This window comes from Ahaetulla prasina, chromosome 1 (assembly GCF_028640845.1).
Source record: "Ahaetulla prasina isolate Xishuangbanna chromosome 1, ASM2864084v1, whole genome shotgun sequence".
NCBI classification, from domain to species: Eukaryota; Metazoa; Chordata; class Lepidosauria; order Squamata; family Colubridae; genus Ahaetulla; species Ahaetulla prasina.
The window spans coordinates 65,039,622-65,061,427 of record NC_080539.1 but is presented as its reverse complement, the minus strand read 5'-3'; the positions used below and the strand labels follow the sequence as shown (position 1 = coordinate 65,061,427).

At 35.2% G+C, this 21,806-nt stretch overlaps 1 protein-coding gene across 4 annotated transcripts in view; it reads left to right on the top strand.

The window, feature by feature from the left end:
• LCLAT1 (lysocardiolipin acyltransferase 1) overlaps nt 1-21,806 on the top strand; it is a 65,305-nt gene that overhangs the window by 31,891 nt on the left and 11,608 nt on the right. For all 4 annotated transcript variants that reach the window (XM_058187334.1, XM_058188189.1, XM_058189037.1 and 1 more), the window contains exons 4-5: nt 2,377-2,523; nt 4,736-4,852. In XM_058187334.1, coding sequence (XP_058043317.1) covers nt 2,377-2,523; nt 4,736-4,852 — 264 coding nt within the window. The remainder of the gene's footprint in view (nt 1-2,376; nt 2,524-4,735; nt 4,853-21,806) is intronic.

Genomic DNA, 21,806 nt, shown 5'->3' with positions numbered 1-21,806 from the left:
AGAATTTTCCCTCACCTATTGAGAGAAAGTAAGCAATGTCATCACTAGATAAATAATTAAGGCTAATTAAGAGAGAGAAAGGGTAAAAGGTGAATTGAACAAAGACAGAAATGTACGAAATGAAACATAGGAACAAAGATAAAGCGATTTGGAATATGAGAATAGTTTAGAAATACGTGTTTATTAAGATAGAATAGCTATGAAGATGGGTTGTGCAATAAAATCCTTGTAAATAGGAGTCCACATATTGTTCAAAGACTGAAGCAACACAGTTTATTTTGCAACAGTCCATTTATAGTTAAAGTGATTTCCCAACCAGGAATTGGCTTGTATTTTGCTTGAATTTCTCACTATGCTTGTACTAACCATCATATCCATAATTCCTTAGAGGGATATCTGTTGTTATAACGTGCAAGCCAATATCTGAATAGGGTCAAAGGTTTTGTATGTGTGGTGTGTATGTATGTGTGTGTCCCGTGTCCTTTTAAACCTTGTATAAATAGCTTGTGGTTTGCTTTGTGGATTGTAGGTGATGACCTTTTTAAGTGAGAGTCTGATCAACAGTGTCATATGATGTCTTCCAGCAATTCTATCAGGAGCTGTCAGACTGAAGAATTACTTAGAGTTATTTATACTGTGAATTAGCTTTGAGTCCACATGCTGGAAAGTGTTCCTTCTAATGCTATCATTTTTACTAAATTGTTTACATCAGAATTTACCCCAATTTTTTTTTCAATATGAATTTTAATGCTGATCCAGATAAGGTGAAAGCACCTGAGTTTTAGAGAAATGGGAAATGATAGTTCTGCAGAGATAATCATAGAAAATGTTATCTAATTTGATAATTAATCAAGTCTAAATCTCAGTCCAGTTTTTTCAGTGAAATTTTTGTTAGAAAAAATGGCACCAATAGTAATTTCAATGGAACAAAAATCATTTAAATCACAATTGCGTTTTAAGCATTTTGATAATGTTTCTTCTGGTTTCCCTCTTGGTTGTTGCAATCCAGCATTGAAGTTTGGCCTAGAACTGATTGTAAAGCCACTTCCCCAAAAATTGTGTATCTGTGTGTGTAAAATTTTTGATTTTCAGAAATATTCATCTTGCTTTGCCTCATCAACACTATATAAAGCAATCTCTATGGTTTATAACAGAGGTCTCCAAACTCTGGTCCGGGCTATGGTCGATTGGGAACTGGGCTGGGCAAGCAGTAGACAAATTTGCAAAGCTGCATTTGTACAAATAGTACACGCACATGCACATCCCCTCTCCTCCCCTTCTACTGCCGGTCCACCATGCCAGAAAGATTGGGGATTGCTGCTTTATCACACATAATAAGATGGTATCTATGGTTTATAGTATGCATATAATTTTGATGAATTATTTGGCTGTAGGGAAATATCAAGTATCTGGCTGTTTTATAATAAAACACCAATTGAAATTCGATGAACCACAAGATCAGCTTCTCCTCATGGATGTCTTCAGCTGTGTTGGAGTTGCGAGAATTCCCCAGAATTTTAGAAGTTGTAGTACCAATACATCCTGATGGTACCAAATTGGAAAAAAAACTTTGCTCAATTATTAATAACAAGAGAAATGGTTAATGGTAAATAATGTAGAATTATTTACCATTTATTACAAATTCTAATAGAAAATAGAATTTGGAAAGGGTTGAAATGGTCCTGCTATTTTTTTCCCCATTTTTAAAACAATAATTAAAATAATATATATTGTGATAGTTCTATACTTAATATCTAATTCTCTAATGTGCTTAGACTCATGTATATTTCATAATGTTCATAATGTTGAAGGATTTAATGTTTAAACTCAGTTCAGAAGGTAAATAAAAGTAATGGCATGCATTTTTTGCAAACTTTGACAGTTTGGTTAGACATCTGTTTCCTCTTAAAAATCATCCCTAAGGAACAAAATGTAGAATTTATTCCAGTAGAACTATAAGTTTCTAATTAGCCCTTAATATCAGCAGAATGGGAAAGGGGGATTATTTTTCCTGCACCCCCTTTAAAACTCTCCTTTAAAATAGATTATGAAACATGTTCTTCAAATTATTTATAGGAAGAAGTTTCCATTCTTTGGGATCAAGCCATTGTTGCTGCAACGTTTTATTGTATAAATGCAGATTTGACTTTAAAAACAGTTAACATAAGTCTTGCTTTTCCACAGGTTTTAGCAACATCTCAAAATCTTTATGTTTTTAATATAATCATAGACACTATGATTTTTTTTAACTAATAAATATATTGAGTTCTTATATTAAAACATCCTTTGTATACTTTGGGAATCTAAATCCTGTTCAGGGACCATCCAAATAATTAACTAATTCAGTGTTTAAGAAATTCTTCAAATTTGTTTTAGGTTGGGCCATGCAGGTTGCTGCCTTCATTTTCATTCAGAGGAAATGGGAAGAAGACAAACATCATTTTGGAAATATGCTGGATTATTTTTGTGATATCCATGAACCACTACAGCTTCTCATCTTTCCTGAAGGAACTGATCTCACAGGTAGCTCATTGTTACTTAATTTAATGCTCCACAATGCATTTAAGACATTTGTTGGAAATACTATAAGTAGGTTGAATTACAGTAATACCATACCAGGAAAGGATTTTACCATTAAATCCAGAACATTAAATAGTTATTTGTAAATACTTCTTAAAGCATGGATATCCAACCTTTTGGCTTGCCTGGGTTGTATTGAGTGAAGAGGAATTGTCTTGGGTTGCATATAAAATATATAATATAATTAATGTCATGTTGATAGTTCCGAAAATAAGGTCATAGAATTGATGTGCATTGTGAAAGGGTTTTGAATAGAATTTTAAAAATGCACATCCGGTATTCACCACAGAAGAGTAGCATGGTGGCTGATCATTCAGAAGGTTGAAAGTTCAATCCTAGGTAGTGGCAGATATTCCTCGGGGAGCAAAGAGAAAATAACTGCTGCAAACTCCAAATAGGCATCAAGAAGGGCATCTGGCCAATAAACACTCAGCTCCATTCAGCAGCCCTGAGTCTACCCCAAATTAAGGGATTACAGGGTCATTAAAAGAAAAACAATTCAGCACAGGACAGAAGTGAACAAAGGTTGAAAAGACAATGTATCAGTATCAGGCTTGCAAAAAATACTGATATTCTAATTAAATGCAGGTTAAGATGGCTGTCTTGGGTTTTTGGTTTTTTTTTAAATCTGCAATATGTTTGTTTGCTTGTTCTTTCTATTCAACTACAGCAGCATTTCTTTATAAATGAAGTCAGACCACTGATGTCCAGAATTAATCAAGATGTTCAGTATCGACAAAATGCTATTGGCCAGGTTACTTGTCACTGGAAGATCTTTCATTTTTATTATGTGTCTGAGAGTTAAATCATTCTTAGAATGTGTTGCCAGGCAAAGTAATGTTATATAATATTAAGTAAAGAGTAGTTCTTTCACATCTCTGTGTAGTAATGACAAGAATAAATATGTAAAGTTAAAATGTTACTTTTGCTTGTATTAAAATAAATAGTGGAAAAATATTTTTGATATTGATAAATCTGATAATAGAATTAGTAGAATATGTATGATGAAGCATATCTAAGATCTTTTTGGCATGATTTTATATTATACTAAGTTGTTTTATCTATAATTTTCTGTGTCATATAGATTTAATTTAACACGTTTAAAGTGAAAAAATATGTAACATTTTATCTTCAGCTTTTTTTTTTGAATTATTAGTTTTTCAGCCATTGTTAATTGTTTTTCATACTTTTAAGGATGGTGATAATATTATTCTATTTAAATATAGGAAAGAAAAATGAAACTTTTTGGGAAGAATTCTATTGTTTGGTTTGATTTGATTTGATTTTTAATGTTAATATACTGAATAGAGAAGATTGTACTTCCTCACAAATCCTGGCATGTATCATTGCTCTTTGCTACTGCTGTTTCTCATTATATTATTCTTTCTGGAGGGATAATGTCCCAAACATTTCCTGTTCATAAAAAGCATACTTACAAAATTTAGTCTTTGAACTTAACGTAGTGCTTTCATTACTTCTGTTGGATTTGGAAGAAGCAATCTGGTAGACTGTTTGGAAGACTGAATTTTTCATTTTAAAAAAAACAACAACCTGTCCTTCTTGGTTAATGGAAATTAATATCTAAATTTGCAAGGTTTTCTCACGTACTGTTTATTTGTATGGACTCCTAGATTCCTGTTTGCTGTGCTTCATTACCTATTTATTCTTAATGAAAAGCAGAAATAATGTCTAATAAATATAACAATGGGGTCCTGGATCTGTAATCCTATAAAACAGGGATCTCCAACCTTGGCAACTTTAAGACAAAGCTGGCTGAGGAATTCTGGGAGTTGAAGTCCACAAGTCTTAAAGTTGCCAAGGTTGGAGATCCCTGCTATAAAACCTAATAGATAGCTTCTAGGTGTTGCTGCTGATTCAACCTTTGGGACTAGGTCCTGCAATTTTTGAAACCCTTTTGGACCAAGGCATACTGCGACTGCTGCTCTCTCCTGACAGTTGTATTCTGCATTCTAAGATTTGGACTTTGGGAGTAAAGCTTGTCTATATTTATGTAAGAAAGTATTTTGTGATGATTTTTATTGAAATAAATGCATTCTATTATAACTCCTTTGATCCTATATTCTAGTGATGTTCTCTGTAATGCTGAAATTTAAGGCATTTTAACAATTGTTTTTCCCACTACTTTTCTCTGTAGATGAAACTAAAGCCCGCAGTGATACATTTGCTGAAAAAAATGGACTTCAGAAGTATGAATATGTCTTGCACCCAAGAACTACAGGCTTCACTTTTATAGTGGATCGTTTAAGAGATGGTAATGCATGTTCAGATGCTCTTCTTTTCAAAATAATATATTTTTGATGAGAAATGCTGTTGGTGACTAAATACGTCGAACCCTTGCTCTAAAATATCTTTTTAAAAGGTTTGTGTGTTTTAATAGATTTCCTTCCTTATTTACTCAGGGAAACTTTTTCCATGCTTAAAATAGGAAGTAATTTGATCACTTCCAATTAAGTTGCCAGCATTGTGTCTTATTAAATTGCTTCCATTTTCTATGTGAATTTTGCATTCTGAAGTAAGGAAATACCTACATTAAGTTTGGTATTGAGGCAAAATATACTTTTGTAGGTTTTGTTGCAGTTTTCTGCCCTACCTGGCAACAATAAGATTGTTATAATGTCAAAACAGTATTACCAAAATTATCCACAACATGTAAGAATTCAAAGTCATTTATAGCCTCTTTGGTGAGCCATAAAAGCAACTTAATGTCAAGGTTCTGACTAACGATCCCAGGCAAATCAGAACTTCAAGGCCAGTCATTTCCTCAAAGAACTTCTTTATTAGATACATCATATCTGCACACTTAGTGGAAAACCAACTCTGAGTCTTTCCCATGGTTTTGGCATAATTAAAGCCAACAATAACCCCTTCCCCAAATGTCATGTTGGCCAATTAGGTTAATTGACGGGCTCCTCAAGCACTCTTCTCCTCCTCCCATTACCTGGGAGATGATCTTGGTTCCCACAAGAAAGATCTATGTTGAATCTAGCAAAGCATTCCAACCTCCTTCCCGTACGTGTGGCAACAATGAAGTAGGAAAATGGCTTCTGCCAGGTTTAGTTTGGCATTGACACGTACAGTAACTGGCCACTTATATTTTCTAGATTATGGGTTGGCAACTATGGGCTAGATGAAGATTGAATCATTTTTGATGCTGTTCCAGAATGCTTTGTCCATTTTCCCATAAAGTTACTTTGAGGGAAGGCATCAGTGTTTCCCTACTTCTGTTGGTAATGGGAAAAAGAGATATTCAACAATCATGAAGACACAGAGGGAAGCATCATTGCTAGTACTAGCAAGGAACTCAAAAAGAATTGAAGAGAAGTAGAGTCTTGCTGTCTGGGAGGAAGATGCAAAGATAGAACCTTTTTTTAGGCCAAGGACTTCACTTAAATCAAATTAATACAATTTCCCAAATGGCAAATGCTTTTCATGTTTTGCCAGATTAAATATTGGGTGTCATGCTGTAGCTATTTAACATGCGTTCAGCCTCTTCCAACTCTTTGCGATCCAGTGGACATCATTTCGCCATCATGTGTCAGTGACTGTTATTTGAGTTCTTAAAAGTTCATTCTTGCCTGAGCTTTTAACAACTTATATAGATTTGTGCAAGTTTATTTAAAAAAATACAATATAGGCATTATGTATTCTGTCAGCCTCTTTTCCAATGATCTTTGGTGTTTCTAAATGTTCTAAAACACTTCTCTAGTATCCGTGCCCTCTTATTATGTGTTCAAAATATCTTATTATTTTGCTTCATTATAAGTGCGTAAAATGAGCGCTCTTCATCTATGGTTGAATTATTCATTTTTCTTGCAGGCTATCGGATTATTTTTAATCAATGTACTCTAGCATCACAGTTGGATATCAGTTTGTTTTCATTCAGTTTTCACAGCCATGTCAAGTTCTAACATAGCTTTTCTCCCAGTTAAGGGAAGGCTTTTTATTTCATTATTATAGTGAAAATTTAAGCCTATGAAATTAAAGTCTTTACTACTGCAGGTTCTTCTCTGCTATTTACATTGGCCTGTTGACATAATCTTAAAGTCTGTTTTTAATACTGAGCAGCAGGCTGGCTTTTTAATCTCTTTCACCTTCAGCAAGAAATTCCTTAAGACTTCTTCACTTCTAGCCATCTAGCCATCTAAGTATTATTATCAGAATGTCTGAGATTGACTCTTCATCAAGTAAATTTAATTCCAGTTGTTATTTCTTCTAGTCCATCATTTCCCATGGTGCAGTTTGCCTGTAAATTAAGTAAATGGGGTGACTGTACAGTAATGTACAGTAATGTACATGTTTCCCTTTTTTGAGTTATTTAAATGATATGTAAACAATTCCAACCCTTCTTTCCAGATCATCATACAAATTTTTCAATAGGCAGATAGGATGGGAAGTGTTTAAATGTAATCCTGTTTATTTATTTAAATTTAGGTGCTGCCTGACTCTGAACTCTGGGTGGATTTCAATGTAATAAATAAATAAATAAATAAGTCGGGGCTACAACTGCTTAGTACAAAAATAGAGCCAAGGCAAAGACCTTACTGTGTTTACAGAGTCAAAAGTATTAGTATAATTAATGCAGCAAAAATGTATGTATGTTGGAAATTGACTTACTTTTTCATTATTCATCATATGTTAGCAATGAGATCATGAATGCCTTTTCCTCTTCTGAATCAGAGCCATTATAGGAAGGTAGTTGATTCATATTCTCTTTCTCCAAAGTGTCTTGGGTACATTTTTATTACATGAAGTTTATTGAGTTACCGGCTGCATGCAAGATAGTACAACTAATCAAGTCTTTCATTTACATATATTAATACCCTCTCTTTTCTGAAATGTATGAAAGAGCTAAAATTCTGGTTAATATCATTACATGGCATAAAATTTCATTTGTTTCAGTGGAATAATTCAGTTTATTTATTAAGGAATATGTCTGCACTGGATCTTCTCTATCTAAGCCACATAAAAGAATGAAGTTCACTATAGCTCTGGGAAATCGAAAAATTTCAGTGGAGACAAATTTCCATGTATTAGCATCTGCTCTTTCGAACAGGAAAATGAATGCAAAATCAGTCAAGCAGATATTGGAATGGTAGCTTTCATATCACTACTGATTGAATGGGAATTTTTAATCTTTAGATTATTATCATGAAACATTTAATATTGTGGCAGATCTCTTTAAAAAATCCTATGCACAAGAACGATAACCTTAAACCTCATGCTTTTCTGTGAATAATGTTTAGTTTATGACAGTTTTCCCATCCTTGGGCTAATATCCATTCTCTTCGGGCATATATGTGCATTATGTTACTCCAAAAATAGTTCTGTGGAGAAGAGGGAAAATGTCATGTGGGGAGAAATAACTATCTCTAAATGGACAGATCATGTACAAGGAAATGAGGATTATAAATTACTATGCTTATGAGAGTATTCTAGTGTCACAGGCTAGCAAAAGCCTAAAGTTTTCTAAGTTAAAATATGATATTTTATTTCCTAATGCTTAATAGTAGTATAGATAGTATAGTATAGTATAGTATAGTATAGTATAGTATAGTATAGTATAGTATAGTATAGTATAGTATAGTATAGTATAGTATAGTATAGTATAGTATAGTATAGTATAGCCTTTATTGTCATTGTACATCATATATATAATGAAATTGGTTTAGCCTCTCTGGTGCAATCCATAACAGAAAATACAAAATAATATAAATAGTATAGAAAATAATCCCTATACAAGTAATGGGGGGTGGGAAGACTAGTCATATGTTTCCTTATGTGTATGGATTGATTGTGATTGTGTTTAAGAGTCTGACAGCCCATGAGTAGAAGCTGTTTTTAAACCTGTTTGTCTTGCTGACTATGCCGGATATGCTTCAGTGTCTTCTGCCCGACAGTAAAAGCAAAAAGGGAGACTGGCCAGGGTGTGAATCATCCCTAAGCATCTTCCTTACTCTGACAGTGAGACCTGGCGATGTCATCCAGTGGTGTCAAAGGGCAACCAATGGTTTCTTGTGCTCAATTGGTCACTCTCTGTAGTGCCTTCCTGTCCGCAGCTGTTAGACCAGCATACCATACTGTTATACAGTATGTGAGGACACTTTCTATTGTGGACTGATAGAAGTCATCAGCCATTGTTCCACCTGATTTTTCCGCAGGACTCTAAGGAAATGAAATCTCTGTTGAGCCTTACTAACCACCAGGGACATATTGTTTTTCCAGGTGAGATCTTGACTAATGAGCACTCCCAAGAATTTAAAAGAGGAAACCCTCTCCACACAGCCCCCCTTGATATACAGTGGGGCAGGTTTCTCTCTGTGCTTCTGGAAATCTAGCACCATCTCCTTTGTCTTGCTAGTATTTTGATGTAAATTGTTTTTTCCCTGTATGCTGATTCTTCCCCTCCAGTTATAAGCCCCAACACCATTGTGCCATCTGCAAACTTTATTATGGTGTTGTTCTGTCCCCCTCGCCTCAGTCCGAGCGATGACTTAATTAGCCGGCAACTATCAGCTTCTGGCAGCAAACTAGCGAGCATCTGCCAAGTGTCTCTGTTATCTCTCTTGATGCCGATGAGTCAACCAGGAACAAACAGTACTTCAGCTCTCGTTAAGCAGTTGATTTGCTTGCCACGAAGGGGTATAGCAGCCCTTGCTGCTTTTATATCCTGTGGGGTGTGGCTCCATGACTCAGCACTTCCTAGGCGTGCCCCACCCTTGCTTCTGTTGTTCCCGCCTCTCCTGCCTACAAAACCTAGGGTCCAGCCAGGCCTGATTGCCATCATTCAGGTCTGGAGGCGTGGCCTGGGGGGGAAGAGTCAGGAGACGGAAGCCTCGTTATCTCCTCCTCCTGGCCTGCCTCTGGCTTCTGGAGCTGAGCCAGGGAAGCCGGTGATCCAGAGGTAAGTCCTGATGGCCCTTCCCCCTCACCTTCCGAGTCACTTTCTGGCAGGGGCCCCGGTTCGGGAGGCGCAGACACAACAGTTGGGTTCAAGGATATATATGTATATAGTGAGTACAGGAAAGGGGTGAGCACGCAGCCCTGAGGGGAGCCTGTGCTGAGCTTCAGGGTGTCAGAGACCCAACCCTTACTGTTTGTGGACGGGTTAGGGTTAGGTTGATAGTACTTAAAGCTACAATTGTTTTTCACTTTTGTTTCTAGAGGTCTGTTTTGTTTGTGACGTTTATTTTAGTTTAAATTTTTATTTTAACCTGATGTACTTGCTATTTGTATTTATACTAGTCATTGCTTACTTACCAGATTCTGGAGATTTATTTTTACGTGCTGCTGAGATATGTATGTTTGTATATAGTACATACATACAAAATTCCTTAAAAGTAATTTATTAATCATTTTAAATTGGGCTTCAAACATGATATACTTTTTTCTCCCTAGTGGTGGAGACAGCAGCCAGGCATGGGTTGTACTCGTCTGTTCAGTTGAAGGACTGAGACTGTCAAAGTCGGAAGCTACAAATCGTGTAAATAATACACAAATATTTATATAAATAAGGTTGCATCTTGAATTGAGTACTTGGGTCATAAATTGAAGATTCTATTGGTGTATCCTTCATTGCCTTTTCCAATAGTTTTCTTACTTCATGGATCAGTTTCAGATTGGTGTGGTATGCTCCTTACAAGAATGTTGGCTTTGGAACATTTCAACATTTATGATCGAGGCTGCTCAGGACATCACAGCTGCTATAACAACTATTGTTCTGTCTCACTGAGTTAATTGTCCAATGCAGGCCGTGCTCTAGATTTGCTTTTTTTAAAACTTTAACTTGGGCAGAAGGATGGTGCTCTGAATATATAACATTTTAAATATTTTCCTTTTCCCAGATGATACTACTCGCATTAAAATTTAATCTTGCAAGAACCATTCCCTTCTGAGGGCTGAGAAAATGATCTATCTGTGAAGGGTAATAGAGTCCAATGGATTCCAGAAAACTCTGGCTAGTATGGAATTCTGTTAAAGATTTGGCTGATATAGGTATAGATATAGATGTAGGTCTTTGGTTATTCGGGTTTTCTCCCGCGTAAAATTGGAAGTGTCTTGGCGACGTTTCGACAAAGTCTCATTTGTCATTTGTCAGATGTCGTCATCTTCAAACGTCGCCAAGACACTTCCAATTTTACGCGGGAGAAAACCCGAATAACCAAAGACCTACATACAAACACCCGCGAAAACCTCAGAAAACATAGATATAGATATAGATATAGATATAACTGGGGCTATTAGTACCTTTCTTGGATCATCTCATATGTCACAAAGTCTGTTCAGAGTTTTGGTTAATATTTCATTGAATAGGGATAAAGCAAGCTTGGAGATGACTAGAATGAGGAAAATGTGCCTTGTACATGCTCAAACAATAAAAAAAAAGTTCATTGAACGTACTTTGTAATGGTCCTGTAATTTTTGACTGATTATGTGCCATCAAGTTTGTGTTATCTTTTAGCAACCTCATAAATAGATTTTGTCCAGAAGAATCTATCTCTTTTGTGGCTCTTCAGGTCTTCCAACACTGTTGTGTTGATGAAGGAGGCAAAAAAAACATTTTTCTCTTCCAGCATTACCCATGGGAGCTTTTTGAAGTGATTTGCAATCTTTAGGATCTGACTCAGGAGAGATCATATAAAACTCATAGTAGTTATGCTGTGACATACTAAATAGCTGAGGGCAACATCAATTAAATTTACATGATATAAACTCTACACTTCTAGCAGTTCAGTCTGTAGAGCCTGCTTGATCAGGTTTCTTTGGATGCATTTCATTCTGGCTTTTAAGGCATGAGGATGTAAATATATTGTTTGATTGGTCCAACTAACCATGTTTTTATTTAACCCTTGCTCTCATGATCATCATATTTAACAGAAATGGGTTTTTAGCTGGGTTACGATATTATATATTTAAGGGTAATCTAATCCTCATTAAATAATAACATATTGAGACCACCACCTGGAAAAAATCGGCCCAGCAAAATCTTAATTTTAAGCTGATGCTAATACCCCCTTGTTGATACTATGAACTATAGTAGTACTTTGGGGAGATTAACATAATGGCATTTATACTGTATTTCACTTTCTTCCCCCAAACTGTTTATCTAATCCACATAGCACCATTTAGTGAAATCATTTGGAAATTTAGAGTAAAGTGTCATCAGTACATTGATGATATCCAGCTCTATTTCTCCTTTTTGTTGGAACCAGGAGAGGCAGTTGAAATCATGAATCAGTGCTTGGCTGTGATAATGGACTGCATGAGGTCTAGCAAACTGAAGTTCAGTCCATTTAAGAAAGATGTGCTGTTAATGGATGATTTATCTCTACAGAGGAGTGATGTTCAACCTGTTGTGGATAGGATTGCAACCCTAAAGGATCAAGTTTAGGGACAATTCCATTTAATTGCTGAAGGATGGCAAAAATTGATAAACAAATTTGCAATAGCCTCTCTGATCCAAAACATCTTCCATCTGTTCAAGCTGTTGAATCAGTCATGGCCCCACTGTGGCAAAAGCTTGATTCACTATGATACTTTCTGTTCAAGTAATCTCTTATTTAGAATACAGTATATATGAGACTGCTCAAGAAAATATTTCCTACATTTCAGGTAGTTTAAAATACTGTGGCCAGAATTCTGATCATGACTGAACAATTTGAGTATATTAAGTATGCCAATTCTTAATTTATTTTCACCAACTCCCACTTGATTTCTGGTTCCAATTCAAGGTGCTGATATTCATGGCTTGGGCCATAATGAAAGAATGCTTCTGCTTATATTTCCTACTTTTACTCCAAGATCATATCTGAAAAGTTTGTTTGGGGGGGGGGGCTTCTGCTGTTGAGGTGTATTAAGTAGCAACTTGAATCGGAGTCTTTCCAGTGGTCATTCCATGACTTTGGAATGTTCTCTCCAACTAAGTTCACTTGATAACCATCTGTACTGAATGGTGAGTAATCTCATCCCAGGAGATTTCACATCTGAAAGAAGTAAATGAAAACTTAATTTGTCACACTAGGAGCAGGCAGACACAATAAAGTCTGGAAAAATCAGAAATCTGAGAAATCAGACAGAAATGAGATGGTTGTTCTTCTTCTGAGTTTAAAAAAGTAGACGGGACGGTCCTGTGTTTAATTTTAAGCTTTATTTTTTAAAAAGTGGAATCATTTATTTTCAGGCAAGCTCAAAGCTAATCAAGCAGTATTTGGGATATCCAAGAAAACATAGCCATTTGAGGACTAGTGAAAACTAGAAGTTAATCAGGATATTGTTTCTATTTTATAAAGGAGCTGCAATGCATTTGTTTTGTCCTTTTTTCCTTACATGTTCAGAACATGTATATGTATGTTCATATTCTGACTGAAGAACCATTGGCTGAGATAAGCTCTCCAGAAATTATTGCTATGTTCTTTTTTAACATTTGTCCTTTTCTTCTTTTGGCTTCCCTTTAGTTTTTTAACTTTCATATATATAATAAAGACTTAAATCTTTATTAAATCAATAATTTCATTATGAACAGAACTTCACCTTTGTCCATACTTTTTCTGGGTTGGTTACAGTAGTAAAAAGCAAAAGCAAAAATGGGGAACAAGGTTGCCACTTGACCTACTTCCAATAATTCCAGAGAAGATTTCTTAGAAAATTGACCTGTGGTGCAGTTGTTCATTTATTTATTTAAAAGACATATATGGCGACCCATGATATATATAATAACCCTTGCAATTCACAGCATAACAGCAAAACATAAAAACAAACAAGTAGACTGTTCCATGGAGTTGTAGGAAGGCGCAATAGAGGTTACGAAAAAGGATCTAACGACCTCTTCAACTTTGCATGATATCATGATACACATATTAGTCATTGTCCCTTCCCTTACATATGCTTGCCACTAATATATTAGAGCTTTGGAACACCTTGTAATGAGGTACTGTTTTATATTACATTTTTATTAAGTGGGCTACTGGCCTTAATCATTTTTAGAGCCATATGTAATATTCCTTGCCAGTCGTAAGAACAGAAGAGACTTGGCACATGACAACCAAAGGCAATGATTTTTGAATGTGAACATTTTGAAGTCAAAATAACCTCTTTTATATTTGAAATAATTGTTTGATTGTAGAACAAGTATAATGAAAGCTCAGTGTTATCTAAATGTTCACACTATTCTATGCAAGGTAGTGTCCCTAATGTATATAAAGTCTACATATAAACTCAGGATAGTGATGGAAAGAATGGATTGAGAAGAAGGGGAACACTGGGAAATATATCATTTGATAGAGCTGATTGGCTTCTCCAAAGAGAGGGGTGATAACTTTAAAGAAACAAATATTCTGAATATGAACATTCTGAAATCAAAATACCCTGTTTCATATTTGAAGCAGTTGTTTTGACTATGAGGCTTGCTGTTTTGCATTTCAAAATGGGCTATTTCAACCACCTTGGAAGTATTTTATCTCACAACAGCTCCAAACTTGAACCAATTTCCAACCAAAAGCTAGATTTTTGAGTGCTTCAAAGTTAAAATTTGGAACTTTGTATTCCCAGTGTGAATAGTTTCAGATTCTCAACAGTGGAATATGTTCTTTTCTATTTACAGTTCATTCTAACATTTGTTAATAGTGATAGTAGTTCAGTCTTTTTTAATCTATGAATTCAACAGTATGAGTTCAGCACTAATAATAATAACTTAGTTGTTGTTGTTGTTGTTGTTGCTATTATTATCTCTCTTATTCATTAAACATGAAACTCAGTCAACTGAACATTTAAAAATGTGTCACAAATACGATTGTCTGATACTAATGGTTGATACGGGTTGCTGCCAGGGTCCTAGGTATCAACCAAGTATCTTCTTAAAATATATGACGTTCCAAGTACTACCTTTTTTTGCAGTTCCACTGGTGTTATTGTAGGAAGCTGCAATTTCTTGATGTGTTTTTTAAAATTCTTGGACATGATACCAAATGCCCCGATGGGTATCACTGTTACATGTTTCATCCATAGCTGTGTAGTTTTGTTGTCTATTATTATTATTATTATTAATATAATAATAATAATAATAATAATAATAATAATAATAATAATCATCATCATCATCATCATCATCATCATCATCATCCAAGGTATTTTAAACATAATATGAGGGCAAGAATCATTGGAGAACATCCTAATGCTTGAAAAAAATTGAAGACAATCAAAAAAGAGGTTAAAAAAAGATAAGGAAGTTAGATGCTGTCATTGATAACACATATGAGCTGACAAAAACATAGAGAAGAAGCTACTGATAAACTGGTAAAATAATGTGCATTGCATCACAAAGACCTGGAATTTATTGAACAATGAACATTCACAACAACAAAATAAAATGCTGCTGAATCCATTGTGAGAAATATGAGAATTGCTTTTTCTAGCAACCATCCATAAGCTTATACACAGAAGAAACTAATTTGGAATACATACAGTAGCCATGAAATAGTTTTGTGGAGTGTGAGATCATCATCAGGAAAGGCATTAGAAGAGGACTTTCAGGAGAGGCATAATTTTGAAGATGTGTCTGCAAAACCAATCATGGTAAAGACCAAAGAACCATGAATAGACCTGTGCTTTGAAACCTCTCCAGATAAGGAGAGGATGGAAGGTTGTCCACATGTGTTTTGCATAGCTGCTTTTGTGAGATCATCTCAGGACAGCAGCTCCAAGAAATCAGAGAAAGTTAGAAATACAGAGTGAGTATTATTCATAGAAAGTTGTCTTCTTTACTCCCAGTATTAAAGTTAAGGAAAAAGAGTATCTACAGCAGCTGTCATAATAATGGCAAGGGCTGGGTGCAATTTAGAGGTAGAAAACAACAACAACAGCAACAAAAAAAAACCTCCCAGCTTTTCTGCTTACATCCTCAGTTGCTTTGCTCTGTTGAGGCATAGGCCTCCATTTCTGTTGAAAATATGAGAGCCAGAAAGCAAAACCAAATCTCTATGGAGACATTTTATTTAGAGCCGTTTTAGGGTGAAATCAAACCAAGGGATGAGTAGGACCTGCTTTAGATTAGCCATTTGCTTGAGCAGGGGGTTGGACTGGAAGACCTTCCAACTCTGTTATTTGTATTCTTAAAAAAAACCACCACCAACAAGCCCCTCACTTCTTTCTTATGCTTTAGGGAAAGGTCAGGCTGTCATCTCTATAACCTCAAGAGGAAAACTATCAGAGTTCTGTTAAGGAGCTACAAGGATAATTGTGTAGGAAAGTTCGTATGGGAGATGGTCCATCTTAGAAAGAAAATAGACTTAAAATGATGCTTCTACAAGTCTGAAGAACTTGAAAAACTTTTTTCCTTTGCATTTGTGATAAGGCAAATGACAGAGATTTTAGTGTGTAGAAGAGAGCAAGTAACCTAACACCTCCTGGCTGTAACTGGTTTCTTTGGGAAACAAAAACGAGTCAAAACATTATTATATTACGTTAGAGTTAAGAGATTTCTTTGAATTTGGCTTACTGGGATATGAAATATATGAATGTCTGAATTGCTTCCCTGCTTTTCTGTAAACAGGGTCCCTGGCCTTAAAAATGTTCTGTGTACAGGTTATTTAGATAATAATTTATATGTAGTACAGACCCCCCAAAAATAGCTGTTGACAGAAGACATTAACATCTATAATATTTGCAAATTATAACCAAGAGGTCCTTTCTTATTGCATATTGCTAGGCTTAAACAATCTGTTATACACAATCATTGGAGGGAAAGCTTTATCTTTCTATAGCTGTTTTATTTAGAATAATGTTTGTCTTTTACTTCAGTACAACAGTACTGGCCCCTAGAGGACAACCATGCTCAATACATCTTTGCCAATGAACATTTAAACAATGTGGCTGTATCCTTCCTGATTAGGCAGTTCAAATACATGAAATTTAAAACTTTACTTTCCTGCATTAGCATTATGTTTACTTTTCATTTATATCCTAAATGTGTTTCTTGCCTTATATATTGACACTGAATTTAATTTGCTGATTCTAGCTACCTTGAAAAGCAGAATGTGCCTCATTTTTTTTCCCTCTTCTCTTTTATTCCCGATTTGCACATATTTTGGTCTATTTTGAGTTGACTTACATTTTTCAGTCTGATGGATTTTCCTGAAGAGTTCTTAAAATATAAGCATATTTATTCTGGCTACATGTTGCCATAGTTACAGAAGTTGAAAAGTTAAAACAAAAAGGGCAGAAATGCTTGGGAAAATGTTACCCTGGAGCCAGAAATCATTCTCTCTCCCTAAATATAGATCACAAAATAAAGAGTTTGGAAAACAAACTTTAATTTAGTTTTACTCCTATAAAACAGATACATTATTAAACATTTTTTGTTTATCAAATGTATTTAACCGATTACGTTTCTAGGATAGAGACAGAGATATTAAGTTACATCCAATAAAAAAGAAAGATCCAGAAGGTACCTATTACTCTGCTGGATAAATCCTGCATATGAAAAAGTAATCAATCCAGCATGCAGTTTTTTTCAAGACAAGTGTGATAACTTTTTAAGCTTAGATACTGCAACAATCGTAACATACTGCTGAAGTCTTCTTAAATTTTAATAATTGGTAGCAGGAGTTGGAGGATTTTATCATTGAACTTGACCTTAAAATACCTTACTTCCTTATGCATCTGCTTATGCATTAGCAGACAAAATAACTCAAAGAAACAGCTGCAAATGCCTAGAAAAGGCTACTATATAGTATACCTATTGTAAAAAAGGTCTTCTATGAAAATCTTCATTTCCCTCTCTTTACACTTGTTTTCCAAAACATTCAGATTATGCCTAATTCAGTCAAGATCATATCTAATCCAATTTAACCTACAGCCTCAAATTTCACTTCCATTTTATTTACTTGCTGATATTGTTAGGGTTTCATGACTATATCTGGTCAATGAAGCCCATGCTCAGGATCTTTGTCAGGTGCATATTTTGTCTCAAACATAAACTTTTAAGGTATTTTCAGTTCTAAACATTTTGTGCCTCTCTTCCTCTTAAAGTTTTATTAGAACTACTTTAAAAACATTTATTCAGTCGATCGGTCAGTCAGTTAGATTATCCATTCCACTCAGATTAAAAGATCTATAGAAAGGTATAAAAGATAACTTATCAAAGGCCATTTTCTAAGCCTGTTAAAGATGGGTGTGCTTTCTTGTAGAATATAACATAGAAAAGATGCCTGATGGCACAACTCAGTAAATAAGGGCTATGACTTTCAATATTGGCTGACAAGAGACAGTGGTTCCATTTTCTCCATTTAGTCTTTAATTTTGTCTGTTCATTATCATACATATGTTACATTTGCAGAATCTTAAATTCTGCTCTTCACCATCCTGCCAAAAATCTTCAGCTTCTGCAAACCACATTGCTTTGATTTACTTTCAGCATAGCTGACAGAACAGAATGTATTTGCTGGAAGTAACAAAATTTATCCAAATAATTGTAAGGAGTCAAACTTCTGTTAACAACTTACAATTCCTCTTTTTAATTCTTTTTAAAACATGATTATAGAAAATAGAGCCAAGTCTCTCACATCTTTATCAGCAGCTTAAGTATCTTGTAATTTGAATTTTGTTTTTGCTTATGTTCTAAAATGACATTTCCCCAACCAACAAGTTATATATAACTAAAATCAGCCTGTTTAGTGCAATTTTCTGATTCAGGATACATTTGGCCTGAGAGTGCTAAGAATAATCTGCTCTGAACCTCAACTATGTGAGAAAGTGTATTATCCATGCATCATTGAAGGAAAAAAAACTGAGGGCAGGAATTAAGAATAACCTTTTTAGTGCATATCTGATTAAAAGCTGAAAAGCAACCAATTCTTTTTTAACAACCAGATATGTAAGTTACTCTTGCCTGTGAGAAATCTACATTGTAATGATAATAAAAACCTCTTTCTTAACTAGTGTACTTGAAAGATATCATGCCCTCTGTTCCATTATTAATACAGCAAAACCGCTGGAAAACTAAGTGCAAATACAATCCACTTAATGTCATTCAGCACAACAGTACTTTCCATTTTAAACTATAGCATGGTAGAATAGCAATGAAATATACATGACTCTCTCTAAAGCTTGTGCTAGTCCCAAGGAAAAACAGTTCAATCAACATGTTTATGTTTAACATCATTTCAATTTAGTTATATGGATTTGGGAATATTTCTGTAAATGGGAAAACACTGATACAATTTAAAAACACATTACTAATGAGATTATCTAATTTTTGAACCTTGACATAAATAGACCATTTTTCCAGGTGTATGATAGCAAAGTGATAGCAAATTTTGGAACATGAAACCCTAAAAATAATCCAGTAATTTATACATCTGTGGAGGACTTTAATGAGAGCATAATTCATGAAAGACATGCTGAGACAGAATATGTACTTTGTATATAGAAATTCCAAAGTAGAGATGGAAAATTTTCAGTCTGAACCCTGTAAGAATCTGTTTTCATATGCAGAACCATAGAGAAGCACTGCTCCCAATGGGAAATTTTGTCAGTATGCTTATGCATACAAATATCTATAGAAGAGAGAGAGGGACCAGAATTTCTTTGAAAAGTGTTTTGAAAAATCACTTTCAAGGAATAGCATTGCAAACCTTCTTAGGAAGTAAACATGAAAGGAGAAAGAATATTCAGTTGGGACTTCCTTTAAATTTCTAGAAAAAGCCATCTAAAGGCAATTATTTCTGAGGTGGATACTCTTCTGAGGTGGGACATTTGTATATCAATTTCTAAATGATAGATGGATAGGTGTAAAGATAAATAATTGCAGGCATTTGTTAAATTCATATATGGAAAAGACCCCCCAAAGCCTGGCATTGTCACTTGGGTCCATTCTCACATTTTGCAAAATAATACCAAAAACATGCAAATTGTTGTGGAGAAAATTTGGCAGGCTTGAACTTCTATTGCTAGATCAGTTATCTAGTTTTTAAGTGATGGTTAAACTTCAAGATTGATCACATATCTAAATGTAGGTTCTTTCTTTTTCTGTTTCTCCCCTCCTTTTTGTAAACTGCTTCTGAACAGGTGATTTCAGAAGCCATTTTACTACTGGTATTACTAGTAGTGCAAAATACTTTCTTGCATATCTTTTTTAAAGAAGTGTTTTTGGAAATGAAAGTATTGGTAACCCATAGACAAGAAAGCTGGTAGCTGCAGAGTCTTTAGATCTTTATGGGAGCTAATTTTGATAGAAGGAAGCATTCAAATATGCTATCTTCCATGTACATCCAAAACCATACTCTGTTGTACCTACTCTTTTCTCTGGTTACCACAGAACTTATCCTGATCTTTGCCTGTGTTCTCATATCTGGTCTACAGTATCTGGAACAACTATATAAATATGTTGAATGAACGAAATAAAATAAAATAAACTTCATTTCTTAGTTGTTTCCCACCTTCTACCCCTACAATTCTTTTTCCCTGCATGTCCATCTATCATCACAATTCTTCTTACTTCCTCCATAAATCAGCTATTCTCCTTTTCAATTTTTTTCTCCAACTTTATTTCTGTTTCCCAAAATGCGTTTGGTTCTTCTCGTACACAACCAGTTAATTCCCTGGGTGACTCTAAGCTTACTCACTCTCAGTCCAATTTACCTCAGAGTGGTTGTTGTGGGGATTGTAGGGAATGCTGTGTACACCATCCTGAATTCCGGTAAGAAACCCAGGATACAAAGCTAGCAGATAAATTAAATAAAATTGCTGCTCCTTGCATCTCCATTCTGCACATTGCATTGATGCAACTATAGCAATTTAGACAAGGAGAGTCTAGAGAAGAGGTAGCCCATTGCTTGCTAAACCACAATAGGATTGTTTATACTTATATGTGTTTTAAACTGTATTGAGGGGACTGTCATGGTCAAGGGGATTAATTATTGATTGATGGTATTTGAATTATTTTATTAATTTCTACAAGCTGGCTTTGCCTAGGCCAGTGATGGCGAACCTTTTTGCCATCGTGTACCAAAGGCGGAGGGAGCCTGGGAGGGTGTCACATGCATGCCCATATCCATAATTCTATGTACCATACACACGCAACCCCCGCCCCCACACACTCCCCCTCCCCTGCTTTTGGCACAGTGGGCCCGGTAGGCCCATTTTTTTGTTCTCACCAGGCTTCAGAGCCTTTCTAGGAGCTGGGGGAGGCGAAAACAGCCTTCCTCACCCCACCCCTCAGAGGCCTTCCGGAGGCCGAAAACATTTACTATTTACTAACTTCCAGTGGGACCGGAAGGCCCGGTTTTCGCTCTTCTCAGGCTCCAGAACCTTTCTAGGAGCCTTGGGAGAATCAAAATGGCCTTCCCACCCCCCTGGAGGTCCTCCGGAGGCCGGAAATGGCCCGTTTGCCAACTTCCTGTGGGACATTTACATGGTTTTAAAGTTTGGAGCCTGCCGGATTCATAAACCTTTTTCTTCTCTAGGTATCTTAGATATATTGTGAATGTGCAAGAAAAAGAGTTCTTGTGACCCATTGAAGTGTTATGTGGTCAACAATGCCTTGTTTTCCTTAGCATTTAAACTTTTATTTTTGTATATTCACTTTGGCATCTCTTATGGTGATATTTTGGTGTTTTATCATAACACAGTTATTTTAAAATAATATATTTATCACTCTGATATATGCAATGAAGGAAGATTTGAAAATCTGCCTATACTAAATAATGGCTTTTTCATCATAGGGTAAAGGAATAATTGTGCATTCTAGTATATTCCCTTTTGCATTGTAAGCTAAGAAGCACTTATGAAAGAATTTGAGCAACAGTGTCAAATGCAAATTTTGTTTTTAATAATCTGTGTTAATTTTTTCTGTCTTATTTTTTCCTGTTCAAGCAATTTTTTTCAAAGTGGATGTACAGTTTCCATCAGATCTTTGGTTTGGTAACAGCCTGATACAGTATTAGGTTGTTTACTTTTGACCATATGGGACAGTGAATCAGTAACCTATTTATGATCTAACTTTATAAGAGTCATGGTGTTAGGATTAGGTATAGGGATCTTGAGAGCTTTCTAATGTAGAAGGGAATGTTATAAATAGAAAGGTAAGTTGATTGCTTCCTAAAAACAATGGGGTATTTCTGAAGGTATTTCTGGAACTACTTTTGATTAGTTTTAACTGCAATTTTCCACATCGTTAGCATTTACCATATGACTTTGGAATGCAGTACTTGCCA